This window comes from Somniosus microcephalus, chromosome 10 (genome assembly GCF_052327205.1).
Source record: "Somniosus microcephalus isolate GS21.2 chromosome 10, FLI_Smic_1.0, whole genome shotgun sequence".
NCBI lineage: Eukaryota > Metazoa > Chordata > Chondrichthyes > Squaliformes > Somniosidae > Somniosus > Somniosus microcephalus.
In genome coordinates this window covers 11,339,294-11,356,251 of record NC_140996.1, presented here as the reverse complement: position 1 = coordinate 11,356,251, position 16,958 = coordinate 11,339,294, and the positions used below count along the sequence as shown (strand labels likewise).

At 43.1% G+C, this 16,958-nt stretch overlaps 1 protein-coding gene across 17 annotated transcripts in view; it reads left to right on the top strand.

The window, feature by feature from the left end:
• mbnl2 (muscleblind-like splicing regulator 2) overlaps positions 1-16,958 on the top strand; it is a 139,033-nt gene that overhangs the window by 32,724 nt on the left and 89,351 nt on the right. For 14 of the 17 annotated variants that reach the window (XR_015079688.1, XM_085998449.1, XM_085998448.1 and 11 more), the window contains one exon: positions 10,404-11,231. Coding sequence is in view for 16 of the 17 variants with exons in the window: in XM_085998449.1 (XP_085854575.1) it covers positions 11,058-11,231 (174 nt within the window). In the remaining variant the exon portion in view is untranslated. Of the gene's footprint in view, positions 1-1,763; positions 1,817-8,355; positions 9,807-9,840; positions 10,306-10,403; positions 11,232-16,958 lie in introns of those variants that run through there. The other 3 variants (XM_085998442.1, XM_085998446.1, XM_085998445.1) reach the window with 3 other exon arrangements.

Genomic DNA, 16,958 nt, shown 5'->3' with positions numbered 1-16,958 from the left:
TCATACTGGATAATAAAGATCGAAATTGGAGATTAATTACAGGAAACTTTGGTTTATCCGGAGGTTGTATGCCTGGAAACCTCAATCTAACGGCAGAAATCAGCAGCCATTTTGGTTAGGTTTTTTTTCTTCTAGCATTTTTTTTAATTTTTTTTTATAAACAGTCAGGCTCTGGAAAGCGTCTCTGTAGCTTAGCAACAGCTTCAGAGACGCTTCCAAGATACGGGCCGAGTGTTTACAAACTGTTGCTAAGCAACAGTGTTCGTTGTCAGATACGGAGATGAAAACCTCCGTATCCTTCAACATTAGCGCTGGTCTATCCGGAAGTTTTGATAGATCGGCAGCAGCTCGGTCCCGTCGGTGCCGGATATCGCGAAGTTTCCTGTATGTTGAGAGAGGTCTGGGTCCTAAATGTGTACAATTTCTTCCATCTGAATGTTCATCTTCAGAACACCGGAAGTGAATTGCTCATAGGAACAGGGGTAGGCCATTCAGCCCATCAAGCCTGCTCTGCCATTTAGTCAGATCATAGCTGATCTGCACCTTAACTCCCACCCTTCTTAAACAGTGGAGTGACATTAGCAAATTTCCAATCTAATGGCACAATTTCCAAATCAAGAGAGCTTTGTAAGATTATGACTAGCACTTCTGCAATTTGCTCACTTTTTATTACCCTGGGGTGGAAACCATCAGGTCCTAGGGATTTATATATCCCAAGTCCCATTATTTTCTCAAATAGACCCCATCAGCATTGCTTTGCAACTGGTCTAATAGATGTTTGACAATAGTATAGGTAGGAAGTACAGCTATATTTTGTAAAATAATTGACTTCAAAATGTGAATAAATATTCTGAAAGTTAGCCCAAGCATTCTGACTGCCTCAAAATCTCCCCAGCTAGGTGTGTAGTAAGTGATGAAAGTAACGATTGTTTGATTCTGGGATGTTGTCAGTTCCATTTATTAGACTGGAGCTACTGTGTTACTGGCACAATGAGGGAACCCTTCCTCACTAGCTGCTCTATACTTAATTTTTATTGCTGTTGTTATGATCAGAATAATTTGCATACAGTTCTAAAATTGAAAAGCAACAGGAATAGCCTCTTCTAATAAGATGTCGACCCCAGTGATTATACAGGTCTGGAAGTCTGCCCTTGTCCATTATAACCGTAGAAATGTACAATAGTCCATTTAAAGCTTTTTATTCAATTTGAGATAAAGCTCCAAGCTTCCTTTGCTGCCTGCCTTAATTGGATAAAGAAAATGTTGCATTTTTTTGGCTCCAATTGTGTAATCTCACTTAGGTTCTAAGCATAGCGAGTGCAGGAATACAAATAATATGAAAGTGAATTAAGACTTGCTGTTCAAATACTGGGGTCATGAGCGTCATTCTGGTGAGCTCTGCATTATTTCTAATGTCGTTGTGGTGCTTAATTTGTACTATGAAGCCAGCAGCTCACTTTGCCTTTAGTGGTTCTAATGCCATGTTTGATGCACTTCCCTCTTTGAAGTATTACCACTGCACAGATTCTCATATGCACACATCATGTATGTCCATTTGTGTATGTAATGGTGCCTATGATGCTTTGAGTCACAGGAAGTTAAAACAGCAGGGAATGCCATTGATATTCTAGTAGTACTTTCAGATCTTCAGAGTTGACCTAGTTAACACTTGGTAGCAGGTAAGTGGTGGCACTGATGTGTTGCAGCACTTGGTTGCATTATGTTGATTCCTTGTTTTTCTCCCTCTCTCAATTTACTTCTAGACTGACCTGAGTGCTGCACAGATAATCAGTTTGTCTTTGTATGAACTAATGAGGTAATAAATTATTTTCATTAATATGTACCTATTTTGGAGTCATAGTTATACAGCACAGAAAGGGGCCCTTCGGCCCATCATTTCCACGCCGGCCATCAAGCCCTGTCTATTCTAATCCCATTTTCCAGCACTTGGTCCGTAGCCTTGTATGCTATGGCATTTCAAGTGCTCATCTAAATGTTTCTTGAATGTTGTGAGGGTTCCTGCCTCTACCACCCTTTCAGGCAGTGAGTTCCAGATTCCAGCCACCCTCGGGGTGAAAAAGTTTTTCCTCAAATCCCTTCTAAACCACCTGCTCCTTACCTTGAAACTATGCCCCCTGGTTATTGACCCCTCTACTAAGGGGAAAAGTTCCTTTCTGTCTACCCTATCTATGCCCCTCATAATTTTGTACACCTCAATCAGGTCCCCCCTCAGCCTTCTCTGCTCTAAGGAAAACAACCCCAGCCTGTCCAGTCTCTCTTCATAGCTGAAGCGCTCCAGCCCAGGTAACATCCTGGTGAATCTCCTCTGCACCCTCTCCAATGCAATCGCATCCTTCTATAGTGTGGCAACCAGAACTGCACACAGTATTCCAGCTGTGGCCTAACTAGTGTTTTGTACAGCTCCATCATAGCCTCCCTGCTCTTATATTCTATGCCTTGGCTAATGAAGGCAAGTATCCCATATGCCTTTTTAACCACCTTCTCCAACTGTCCTGCTGCCTTCAGGGATCTATGTACATGCACACCATAGTACCTGTGATCCTCTGTCCTTCCTAGGGTCCTACCATTCATTGTGTATTCCCTTGCCTTGTTAGTTCTCCCAAATTGCATCACCTCACACTTTTCAGGGTTAAATTCCATTTGCCACTGTTCTGCCCATCTGACCAACCCGTCTATATTGTCCTGTAGCCTGAGGCTTCCCTCCTCGCTATTTACCACTCCACCAATTTTCTGCAAACTTATTAATGTACACTACAAACAGCAAAGGATCCAGCACCGATCCCTGCAGTACACCACTGGACACAGGCTTCCAGTCACAAAAACAACCTTCGACCATCACCTTCTGCCTCCTGCCACTAAGCCAATTTTGGATCCAGTGTGCCAAATTGCCCTGGATCCCATAGGCTCTTACCTTCTTGACCAGTCTCCCATGCGGGACTTTGTCAAAAGCCTCACTGAAGTCCATGTAGACTACATCAACTGCACTACCCTCATCCACACACCTAGTCACCCCCTTGAAAAATTCAATCAAATTGGTTAGACATGATCTCCCCCTGACAAAGCCATGCTGACTATCCTTGATTAATCCTTGCCTCTCCAAGTGGAGACTAATTCTGTCCCTCAGAATTTTTTCCAATAATTTCCCTACCACTGATGTTAGGCTCACTGGCCTGTAATTCCCTAGTTTATCCCTACTACCCTTCTTGAATAATGGTACTACGTTCGCTGTCCTCCAGTCCTCTAGCACCTCCCCTGTGGCCAGAGAGGTTCTGAATTTGTGTCAGAGCCCCTGCAATCTCCTCCCTTGCCTCACGCAGCAGCCTGGGATACATCTCGTCTGGGCCTGGGGATTTATTCACTTTTATGCCCGCTAAAACCGCTAGTACCTCCTCCTTCTCGATACTAATTTGTTCAAGCATATCACAATCCCCCTGCCTGATTTCTATGCCTACATCATCCTTCTCCATAGTGAACACAGATGCAAAATATTCATTTAAAACCTCACTCACATCTTCCAGCTCTACACACAGATTGCCACTTTGGTTCCGAATGGGCCCTACTCTTTCCCTGGTTATCCCCTTGCCCTTAATTATACTTATAAAACACCTTGGAATTTTCCTTTATTTTGCCCGCCAGTGTTTTTTCATGCCCCCTCTTCGCTCTCCTAATTTCTTTATTTAAGTACCCCCCTGCACTTTCTATACTCCTCTAGGGCTTCCACTGTTTTTAGTCCTTTGTATCTGCCAAAAGTATCCCTTTTTTTCCCTAATCCATTCTTGTACATTCCTTGACATCCAGGGTTCCCTGGGCTTGTTGGTCCCACCCTTGACCTTTACGGGAACATGTTGGCGCTGTACACTCTCTATTTTCTTTCTGAAAGACTCCCACTGCTCTGATGTGGATTTTCCTACAAGTAGCTGATCCCAGTCCACTTTGGCCAGATCCTGCCTGATCACATTAAAATCGGCCTTCCATAGAAACATAAAAGATAGGAGCAGGAGTAGGCCATTCGGCCCCTTGAGCCTGCTCCGCCATTCAATGCGATCATGGCTGATCATCCAAATTCAGTACCCTGTCCCTGCTTTCTCCCCATACCCCTTGATCCCTTTAGCCTTAAGAAATATATCCAACTCCTTCTTGAATATATTTAATGAATTGGCCTCTACTGCCTTCTGTGGTAGAGAATTCCACAGGTTCACCACTCTCTGGGTGAAGAAATTCCTCCTCATTTCTGTCCTAAATGGCCTACCCCTTACCCCTCTCATTCTTCTAAACTCCAGCGAGTATAAGCCCAATCGACCCAATCTCTCCTCATATGTCATTCCTGCCATCCCAGGTATCAGCCTGGTGAATCTTCACTGCACTCCCTCCATAGCAAGAACATCCTTCCTCAGGTAAGGATAAATTCCCCCAATTTAGAACCTTTATTTCCGGTCCATCTTTGTCTTTTTCCATGACTACCTTAAATCTCACCGAATTATAGTCACTGTCACCAAAATGCTCTCCTACTGACACTTCTACCACTTGCCTGGCTACATTCCCTAGAATTAGGTCCAGTACCGCCCCCTCTCTTTTAGGACTTTCTACATGCTGCCTCAAAAAGCTCTCCTGGATGCACTTTAAGAATTCCGCACCCTCTAAGCCTTTCACACTCTGACTATCCCAGTTAATATTGGGGAAGTTGAAATCCCCCACTATTATTACCCTATTATTTCTACACTTCTGAGATTTGCCTGCATATCTGTTCCTCTATCTCCCCCTGACTGTTTGGGGGCCTATAATACACTCCCAGCAAAGTGCTTGCCTTCCTTTTTATTTTTAAGTTCTACCCATATGGCCTCATTAGAGGAACCTGCTATCATCCCTCCTTACTATTGCGACACCCCTCTCTGTCTCGCCTGAACATTCTATACCCCGGAATATTGAGCTGCCAGTCCTGCCCCTCCCTCAACCATGTCCCTGATAGCAACAATATCATACTCCCATGTGTTCATCAACACCTTCAATTCATCTGCCTTACTCGTAAGACTCCTTGCATTAAAATAAATGCCATCCAGCCTTGCCATACTCCCTTGTGCCGTTACATATTTGCTCTGCCTTCCAGGCTGACTTGTTTTTTCCTCTATATTTGGCTGTGCATCACCCCCTACTATAGCTCCACTCCGTATCCTGTCCCCCTGCCAAGTTAGTTTAAACCCCCCACAACAGTGCTAGCAAACCTCCCCACAAGGATGTTGGTCCCGTTCTGGTTCAGGTGCAACCCGTCCGACTTGTACAGGTCCCACCTTCCCCAGAAGCAGACCCAGTGATCCAAGAAACTAAAGCCCTCCCTCCTGCACCAACTCTTTAGCCACGCATTCATCTGCTCTATCCTCCTATTCCTATACTCACTAGCTCGTGGCACCGGGAGTAATCCAGAGATTACAACATTTGAGGTCCTGCTTTTCAATCTGCTACCTAGTTCCCTAAATTCTTGTTACAGGACCTCATCCCTCTTTCTACCCATGTCGTTGGTACCAATGTGAACCACGACTTCTGACTGTTCACCCTCCCCCTTCAGAATGCCCTGCAGCTGTTCAGCGACATCCTTGACCCTGGCACCAGGGAGGCAACATACCATCCTGGAGTCACGTCTGCGGCCACAGAAACGTCTATCTGTTCCCCTTATGATAGAATCCCCTATCACTATTGCTCTCCCACTCTTTTTCCTCCCCTCCTGTGCAGCTGAGCCACTCGTAGTGCCACGGACTTGGCTCTTGCTGCATTCCCCTGAGAAACCACCTCTCCCAGCAGTATCCAAAACGGAAAATCTGTCGGAGAGGGAGATAGACCCAGGGGACTCCTGCACTACCTACCTAGTTCTTTTACTCTCTCTGGCGGTCACCCATTCCCTGTCTGCCTGTGCACTCTTTACCTGCGGTGTGACCATCTCGTTAAACGTGCTATCCATGAAGATCTCAGCTTCGCGGATGCTCCACAGTGACTAAGCTCTAGCTCCGAAACGCGGATTTCGAGTAGCTGCAGCTGGAGACACTTCCTGCACGTGTTCGCGCATATGGATACCGAAAGTGTGCCTGACTTCCCACATAGCACAGGAGGAGCACTCCACGCTGCCGAGCTGCCCTGCCATGTCCTACCCTTAATTAATTCCTTTACTTCCTTTAAATTAAAGAATATTAAATACACTAGGGACCTTGCTTCCCTTTAAACACTACTTACTCTAAACTAGAAACTTTACTTTTACTTCAACGACTGGACTGTAGAAATACTCACCAGGTCCTACTTACCAATCAGCTCCTTCCCTGGTTGTGACGTCACTTTAGCGGTTTCGCAGTTGTTGTTTGACTGCTCCCGCTCTCGGACTCTCTCCCAACTCGCGGCACTCCGGTGTCGGGCCTCCTCTGCAGCGCTCTTTTATGGCCGCTCCGCCTTCTCTCAGGTCCCGCTGCCGCTCCCACACAGGTCCGCCTCCTCCGGTCTTTTTGGAAACTTTTTTATGCTAAATTAATTACATGCATTAATTAAAGTTACAAACTTGTTTTATTTTGTGTACAAGCCATGAAGGTAAGATATGTGAAGAGGAAATTTGCAAAAGTTAAAATGAATGTCAACTCTTAGGCTAGTTTAAGGCCGGAGTTACAACATTGGAGCTTTGGACTCCGGTTGCAACTAACATTTAGATTTGAACTTTCTATCTTTGCCAGTTTTGATGGAATTGTCTAGACCACATCCTGGCAGAAATATCCAATGATGCACATGGTGGCAGGGATTATGCAGGCGAGACAAATGCTCTGCTCTCAAATGCAAGAGTTATCTGGCTGCCTGGGGATTAAATTGAGGAGGTGAAAAAATGTTCAGGAGGCGAAAGAATGTTCAAGTCGGGTGGGGAAAATCATGTTTGAATCCACCATCAGTATTCCGAATGTGCAATATTTTCCCCAGTTCCTTGCAGTTATCGAGATCAGAAGCAGCAGAGTCTAACAGGCCATGAATCTTTATTTTAATGGTCTTTGGTCAGCAATGTAAAAGCAGATTTTTCCACTCCTGGCTGTAGATTAATCAAACATTGAGTGCAGTTTAAAAAAAAAATTAAAAGATTTTTTTTAAACTTCCAAATAAAAGTTTTGACCTTGTTCCAAATGCTATATTGTGACTCTAAAAATAATTTACTCTGCTTATTACTTTGCTGCCAAAGTGTCTTTTTAAAAAAAAAAAAAAGTAGATGTCAAAACACTTTACAGTACTGGCTGCGAGAGAAAAATAATTTCTATACTTGTGTGGAGACATAAATAAACCTTTATGCACTTTCAAGGATATTTGCACTTATGAGCATGCCAAAGTCGACTCCAGATAAAACTGTTAATATTTAACTGGTGGCTGATACTGAAATATGACCATTCACTTAAATCATGTTGCACGTTTTGATGCTTTCTTTCACTTACTGAATACCTGAGTGGTAACACTAACCAACTGTTGAAACATGTCGTGTAATCATTTACTGTCCTATTTCCAGACCCATTTTTCCCCCTTTTTTTATAAAGTTATTTTATGCATACATTAGTCAAACCTGTGGGAGGGGGGGAAATAAAAGTTTATGGATGGACAAAGATGTCCAGTTTTGGAGTTGTGAATGAGAAAGTCAGCGGCAATCGGGGCTTTTTCTCACTCGAGCTGATAAGGTTGAGGTTGACCTGACACGGGTCTTCCAAGATCATTAAAGTTTACGATAGTGTTAAATGATTTCTACCACATTGAGATGGTAACGGCACAAATTAAAAATAATCTCAACGTAATTGGTTGGGGGGGGGGAAAAATACAGAGGGTGGTTATAATGCGGAATTGCCTGTCATAAATGACCTCTGAAGCAGAGTTCATACATTTTAAAACATGAATGAGAAAGTCTCTTGAAAAAGAGTAATATTGAAGGGTAAAAGAAGTAAACAGGAGAGTGGAAATTGACCAGGTGGTTTGTAGAGACAAATAGCAGCACAGACTTGATGGGCTGAGGTCTCGTTCTGTGTTGTAACATTCTATGAATCGATCAGCAACAACATCAAGTTTACATTTTTCTTCAATCTCCTCTATAACTCAAGTTTGTCACCTTTTGTATTTCACTTATTTTTATACATATTTAGCCCTACGAATGTTTCCTCTAATTTCAATTTAAATACTGTGCTTTTAACATCTATTTTTAGCCAATCTTGAATTTTAATACAATAGGTATGTATGATTAATTTTGCCATATAATGTTTTGTGAAATTCTTACCGTGTGATATTTTAGGCATAATACAGTCTTAAACATTTAACCATAACATTTAAACAATGATTAGTAGTGAATATGCTTTAGTAGAACTTTATCAATTGACTGCAACTTCAGCTCACTTACATTTCAGTTGTAAATTGCATTTGTTTTAAATTTAGAGCTGACTTAAACTGAAGTAATGTGTTTGGTTTATAAGTCCTGCATTATTATTTAGTCGTACCTATGTTTGATTTCTTCCTCCCGGTGGCATTTTAAGCCACTGGCTAATACATTGACTTTGATCAGCGCAATACAAAAAGTTTGCTTCAAGCCCAGTGATTCTTTCACTTCTCTCAGCTTTCAGTTTACAAGTCAGGTTGCCTCCTTTTATGAGTTGATGCCTGCGGATTCTCAGCTCCAGAAAATTCTGTATGGCTTGGCGCCAATGTTAAACTCTAAAATTGAGTGTCAGATGCAAGTACCCTCAGCTGCCCCTGCACCGTCCCTCTCTCCGTCATCACACTTCATGCGCTACTCCCAAGCTGTGAGGATGGGAAGGGTAACCTTTGCTAATCTTATTTAGAGTGGCCCAGGACGAGCCTGGATAACTCTCCCAAGGTTTCGCAGGACCTAATGATCCTCCCTGATGAGGAAGGAACATAGATTGCTGAGAACAGTTTGTGTACACTCATGTACAACCACTCCACACAGCAGCTTATTGCAAGATCAGCCACCATGCTACACGAGGCAAAAAATATTTAATTTTGAAAACTGATACTAAAAATGCCTATTAACTATTAAGATATTTGCTGCTGGGTTTTGTCCAAAACTCTATTGAACTGGACACAATTTTCTCCTCTTCACGGTCCTACATTGTTAAAATTTTGGTTATTGCATCTGGTTTGGATCCTCTGGCTGGCAAAGAAAAAGTTTTAGCAAGCTACTAAAATAATGGATGGCTAATGTTAACATTGCTGGAGCCACACGCCACTGAAATATGTTTAGCGTACCGATTCTCTTGTAATTAAACTACAGTATAATGCAATGTTCCACCAGGAAATTGGATTATCGATCTGTACAGTATACTTTCGAAGTCTTGTTGGTGAATAGTATGTTGACTGGTGAATTGTCTGGAAATCATAGCAGTTTAATTCTGTTGTGCTTCATTGTCTCCATACTTAGTGTGTCATATGACTGTCCCGACACTTGTATAGAGGTCATCTGCAATTGTGTTTGAAAGAACATTCAGCTAGCCAGTCAGAACCTAGATTTCAAAACTGAATTGTAATTTAAGTGCATATTTTTCAAATCAGCCAGACTACAATTGTTAGAATGAATAATTCAGCACTCTGAAATGCTCTCGTCTTGATCAAAATTTAACGTTTAGATGTGCTCATTCTTAGTTGGCATTCACGGGGTTAAATCATGAAGGAAGTAGAATATAGCTGCTGCCTGTTTGACAGAATCTGCGTTGTTTACTTTCCCCACCCCCATTCCGTCATTACCTTCTGTGGCTCCCTTTCACTGCTCGGCGTCTGTAGATGTAAGTGTTCGCAGATGTTAGTGAAACATTGACTGAATTACTGTATGTCCAATTTCTTCCAGATAAGGGAGCTGAAGGTTATAACTGCCTTTTCTTTATTTAAAAAAAAAACTATTCCTGAACGAATAGGAGGAATAGAGTTAATGGTAGAAGTGCACATTGAGAAACGCAGTCTGTAGAGATGAGTTCCCAATCAATTCAAAACCAGGCGTACAGTACCCCTATATAGCATTTAGGGCTGGTCGCATTGGGTTGAGGCATTTTCAATATAGAGAGCACAGTGTCATCTGGCACACTCAGCCATTTATGAGATACATCAGACTATTGGACTACTGCCCAGAATATTGCTGCAATACTTGTTGTGATTGGCTGTTCCCTCTATCAAGCATAGTTTCACGAGGAAAGCCAACTCCTTTTTTTTAAATCTGCAATAGCATGGCTGACTGCAGTATGCCGCCTTGTTAGTGCTGCTTCCGTTCTCATCTCGAGTACATTAAAAGTGATCAACAGCTTTGTACAATATAGCAGTGCTGGTTTAAGTAGTGTGAAAGCTCCTGTACAAAAACATGATTTTTGTTTTTTTGTTTTCCTCAACAGGTCAGTGATAAAAAGTGCCTTTTCTGAAGTCTGTGTTACTTGGAACTGCTTTTAGGTCAATCTGCTCTTTTGAGGCTTGCTTGCTGCCAATTAGAGAAATGTCTGGCCTAACGTGCAACTGAAAACAGAACGCCTCTGCATCTGTAGCTGCTGCCTCATCTTAAACTGGCCATAACAACAAAAACTGGAACAGCAATTCACTGCAAGAAGAGCCAAGGCAACACACGGGGAGCTGAGTGTGTCGAATGCAGTAAAATCAATAACTGGAAGTGACTCGAGCACGATTAGTATTCAATCAACGGGTGTGATTGCATCGAAATAACTTTTTATTAAAAGCAACAAAGTGCGGCGTCAGCAGAAATCCATTTTAAACAGCCAGACGAAGCACCAACTTGAAGGGGTAAAACGCCACAACTCAAACTGGTGACCGATGACTAGTTGTCTGTTTTAATGTTGACTAACACAAAGCAGAGCAATTCTCTAGTGGCGTTTTATGAAGTAATTTTCTGCTTTTATGACCATTAAGAGGCATTTTTATATTTTAAAAAAGGAGCTATATTTTTGATTTTAATTCTGTTGGCTGCTGCATTTTTCCCCCCAAGAATCCTGATATATTAAGCTGTTCTGAACCACGTTTTACTTCGACGATTTATTATGGCTGTAAACGTTACTCCAGTACGTGATACAAAATGGCTGACGTTGGAAGTGTGCAGACAGTTTCAGAGAGGGACATGTTCACGTTCAGACCAGGAATGCAAGTTTGCACATCCACCAAAAAGCTGTCAGGTTGAAAATGGGCGAGTTATTGCATGCTTTGATTCCCTTAAGGTAAGGAATTTTAACGTTGAGCATTTCAATAATGCAGTTTCTAATTTTGTGGTACAAAATCCATTGATCTGTTTTGGAAATGTTGGACATTGTAACTGTATCTTAGTAACACGCATTCATATTAGAATTTGACAAAAGTTTAACTGTGTATTGAAAATTAGTATTGTTAAAATACCCTCCAGTGGTACATGTCAATAATGTCTTTAGGGGCCTAGATGAGAATGTTCAGATGTTTTTAACACATTTACCTTATAGCCTCTTTGAAAATAGAGATTCTATCTAGTACTCATACACTACTACTATTTAAAATCCTCCTGTATAATTCACTCCTATTAGTTACATCTGCAAGAGTACAGATACTTATTTTTTATTTCTCTTTGCAAAAACCTGTTCTAAAAAGATTGTTGTCTGCCCTTCAAGGCCCCATGCAGACTTCCTCAGCAAAATATCCTCCCTTCTTTCCTCCTTTCAGCCTTTGCACTGTCACCTTGTCCTGAGTGTCTTCAGTGCTATACGGCCCCCTGGAGCCTGCTCCTCCATTCAATAAGATCATGGCTGATCTCCGGCTTCAACTCCACTTTCCCGCCCGAGCCCCATATCCCTCGATTCCCCTAGAGTCCAAAAAGCTATCTAATGTAGAGAGTTCTTTGCTAATCTGTGTTGGTACTGCATGTTGTCTGACGACTATGGCAGTGGGTGGGGGGAACGGACTGTGCCAGGTTTGCAAAGCTTTTTGGGTGGGGTGGGTGAGCGAGATGTGAAGGTGGTGAGAAAATAATGAACGAATGCAGCTGATCTTAATTGACGTCCGCTTGTGCTGGCTGATCTCAGAACTGTTTTGATAAGAGTCATATTGAAGTCCAGGGACCAGACCGTTTTGCTCAGAAATTGAGACACTCTCCAGTAACAGTACGTTGCTAAATGTTCTTTTGCGACTGTGGAAAGTATTACAACATTTTCAAAATTTGCAGATGACGCAAAACTTGGAAGTATAATGAACAGCGAGGAGGAGAGTGATAGATTTCAAGAGGACATGGATGGGCTGGTGGAATGGGTTATCAGTTATCAGTTGAAATTTAATGCAGAAAAGTGCCAAGTGATACATTTTGGTAGAAAGAATGAGGAGAGGCAATATAAACTAAAGGGTACAATCCTAAAGGGGGTGCAGGAACAGAGAGACCTGGGGGTATATGTGCACAAATCATTGAAGGTGGCAGGGCAGGTTGAGAAAGTGGCTAGAAAAAGCATACAGGATCCTGGGCTTCATAAATAGAGGCATAGAGTACAAAAGCAAGGAAGTGCTGATGAACTTTTATAAAACACTGGTTCGGCCTCAGCTGGAGTATTGTCCAATTCTGGGCACCACATTTTAGGAAGGATGTGAAGGCCTTAGCGAGGGTGCAGATAAGATTTACGAGAATGGTTCCAGGAATGAGGCACTTCAGTTACGTGGAGAGACTGGAGAAGCTGGGATTGTTCTCCTTAGAGCAGAGAAGGTTGAGAGGAGATTTGATAGAGGTGTTCAAAATCATGAGGGGTCTGGACAGAGAGAAACTGTTCCCATTAGCGGAAGGGTCAAGAACCAGAGGACACAGATTCAAGGTGATTGGCAGAAGAACCAAAGGCAACAAGAGGAAAAAAAGTTTCACGCAGCGAGTGGTTAGGATCTGGAATGCACTGCCTGAAAGGGTGGTGGAGGCAGATTCAATCGTGGCCTTCAAAAGGGAGTTGGATAAGTACCTGAAGGGGAAAAAAAACTTGCATGGCTACAGGGAAAGGACAGGGGAGTGGGACTAGCTGAAATGCTCTTGCAGAGAGCTGGCACGGGCTTGACAGGCCGAATGGCCACCTTCTGTGCTGTAACTATTCTATGATTCTATCTCTTAAGTCTTTGGTGCTCAAGGGTTGCATGATCGACTTTTTGACAAGAAAGAGTGGTGATAGCAGTGTTAGGATATATTGCAGGAATAGCCCCTTAACACAGCCTTTAGGTTAACTCTTGCCTATTGTATGTGTGTGTGTGGGTTTTTAAGGATTAAGTGAAATGTATTATTTTGAAGTCCTTATCTATCTGGACAGCAAATATTTTTTTCAGTTCAATAGAACTGTTTATATTTAATCCAGGGAAAGATCTTTCAGTGTAGCAAACAACTTTTCATTCACTCTTATTCCTAACGCAGCAGCTAAAAAATACTGCACAATTGGCCTGTTTTCATACTCTGTACACTGACGTTATCAGCCAGTTCGTTGCCCATATTTATCTGAAAGGAGACAACTGCATATTTGAGAAGCCTTAACACTATCATGCTAATTACAAGACCACAAAAATAGATGTTCAGTCCACTCATCCATTCAGCAAGAACCTGCTCACTGTCCTCTCCTTCACAGCATCCACAGGTCTCTTCAATGATTCCAGGGATGTTTCTTCCATTACCTTACCCAGAAGTCCGTTCTGTGTGTTGATCACCTATTATATCATTCCAAGATTTGCTATTCACGAGCTTGCAGCAGTGCTGTCACTGTCATTGTTTGATTTGAAGTAGTGTTCAAATCCATTTAAGCCATTTAGGACAGAGATGAGGAATTTCTTCACCCAGAGAGTGGTGAACCTGTGGAATTCTCTACCACAGAAGGCAGTGGAGGCCAATTTATTAAATATATTCAAGAAAGAGTTGGATATATTTCTTGAGGCTAAAGGGATCAAGGGATATGGGGAGAAGGCAGGGACAGGGTACTGAATTTAGATGATCAGCCATGATCGCATTGAATGACGGAGCAGGCTCGAGGGGCCGAATGGCCTACTCCTCCTATCTTCTATGTTTCTATGTTCCAGGTATATGTTTATTTTTACCCATTTAACTTCTATACCTCCTGAGGTCCCCTCTGTTCTCTTCTTCCCAAGATGAAAAGCTCAAACTTTCCTGTTTTTCCACATAATGAGTTCTCTTGCTGTCCTGGCCCCCATTCCTCCCACAGCCAGTGCCATTAAAAACTGATTACATAGGATTACACCGGCTATACGGCACAGAAACAGGCCAACATGTCCAGAACAAAAGCAAAATACCAACCAGTCCATGGAGTTTATGCTCCACTCGAGCCTCCTCCCGTCTTTCCTCATCGAACTCTATCAGCATAACCCTCGATTCCCTTCTCCCTCGTATGCTTGTCCAACCTCCCCTTAAATGCATCTATACTATTCGCTTCAACCACTCCCTGTGGTAGCGAGTCCCACATTCTCACCACTCTCTGGGTAAAGAAGTTTCTTCTGAATTCCCTGTTGGATTTCTTGGTGACAATCTTATATTGATGGCCTTGAGTTTTGCTCTTCCCCACAAGTGGAAACATTCTCTCTCTATCCACTCTATCAAAACCTTTCATAATTTTAAAGACCTCTATTAGGTCACCCCTCAGCCTTTTTTCAAGAGAAAAGAGACCCAGCCTGTTCATCCTTTCCTGATAGGTGTACCCTCGCATTATATCAACCTTGTAAATCTTCTCTGCACCCTCTCCAGTGCCTCTATATCCTTTTTATAATATGGCGACCAGAACTGCCCGCAGTACTCCAAGTGTGGTCTAACCAAGGTTCGATACAGGTTTAGCATAACTTTCCTACTTTTCAATTTGATTAACTGGTCATTCAATTAATTACTGTTTGCAGAGCTTTGCTGTGTACAAATTCGCTGTCATATTTACCAACACAACAGTCCTGTTTCTCATCTATATGTTGCCCCTCGGCAACATCATCCAAAAACAGTGTCAGTTTCATCGTCCTGTACGCTGACAATACCCAGCTCTACCTCACCACTCTCTCGCCCCCTCCACGGTCTCTATAAATCGTCAGACTGCTTGTCCGGCAGACATTTCCTCCAACACAAACTCTGTTCCCGAGGCACCGACTCCATCCCTCTCCCTGGCAACTGCCTGAGGCTAAACCAGACTGTTTGCTTGACCCCGAGCTGAGCTTCCGACCACCATCACTAAGTCCACCTCTGTAACATCGCCCGTCTCCGTCTCCGCCTCAGCTCATCTGCTGAAACCCTCATCCATGCGTTTGTTACCTCTAGACTTGACTATTCCAACGCACTCCTGGCCGGCCTCCCACTTTCTACCCTCCATAAAGTTGAGGCCATCCAAAACTCGGCTGCCCGTGTCCTAACTCGCACCAAGTCCCGTTCACCCATCACCCCTGTGCTCTCCTACATTGGCTCCCAGTTAAGCAGCGCCTCGATTTAAAGTTCTCATCCTTGTTTTCAAATCCCTCCATAGCCTCACCCCTCCCTATCTCTGTAACCTCCTTCAGCCCTACAACCCTCAGTGATCTCTGCACTCCTCAAATTCTGGCCTCTTGAGCATCCCTGATTTTAGTCGCTCCACCATTGGTTGCCGTGCCTTTAGCTGCCAAGGCCCTAAGCTCTGGAATTCCCTCCTTAATCCTCTCCGCCACTCTACCTCTTTCCTCCTTGAAGACGCTCCTTAAAACCTACCTCTTTCATCTGCCCCAATATCTCCTTATGTGCCTCGGTGTCAAATTTTGTTTGATAATATGCCTGTGAAGCACCTTGGGACATTTTACTACGTTAAAGGCGCTCCATAAATACAAGTTGTTGAATTCAGAGTAATTATATGCAAGATGCTTTGGGATGTTTCTAAGAGATGTGCTGAGGAACTATATGAATGCAAGTTCTATTTTTCCTCTTAAAACTCTTCCTTTGATACTGCGATCTATCTTATAATGCACAGCCTCCAGGACTTGAATGGCTGCCTTGTGACTCAGTATCCATAACTGGACACATTCAAAAAGTGTGATTTGATGAGAGTACTGTCCAAGTGAGAAATGGCAATAATGAAGAATAGAATACTTTGCCACTTTTTCCACTCAGTACCAGCACGAACCAGTCCCCAGCCAATCAGTTGCATCCAGTTGCTGAGTGAATCGCAACCATTGTCATAAATGTGTACATCTGTGACATTTTTCACAATTATTGTCCTTATTTAAACTAGCAGTTTCATTTTACTGTGTTGAACTATGGCAGTTTATGCTATCGAGTAGGAATTAGATTCAAACTAAAATCATTTATTTCCTTGGGACCAATGTTCCCTCAAAAAAAAAAAAAAAAAAAAATATTTGTGCGCAGTAACACAGTGGCTGTGCACACGTGGCATCTTAGAGGGAACAGCTATTTTCCTTATGAGTATTCTGGGTCCTGGGATTCATAGATAGAGCCAGCATTTATTGCCCATCCCGAATTGCCCTCAAGAAGGTGGTGGTGAGCCGCCGCCTTGAACCGCTGCAGTCCGTGTGGTGGAGGTACTCCCACAGTGCTGTTAGATAGGGAGTTCCAGGATTTTGACCCAGTGACGATGAAGGATCGGCGATATACTTCTAAGTCAGGATGGTGTGTGACTTGGAGGGGAACTTGGAGGTGGTGATGTTCCCATGCGCCTGCTGCCCTTGTCCTTCTAGGTGGAAGAGGTCGCGGGTTTGGGAGGTGCTGCCGAAGAAACCTTGGTGAGTTGCTGCAGTGCATCTTGTAGATGGAACACACTGCAGCCACGGTGCGCCGGTGGTGGAGGGAGTGAATGTTTAAAGTGGTGGATGGGGTGCCAATCAAGCGGGCTGCTTTGTCCTGGATGGTGTCGAGCTTCTTGAGTGTTGTTGGAACTGCACTCATCCAGGCAAGTGGAGAGTATTCCATCACACTCCTTACTTGTGCCTTGTAGATGGTG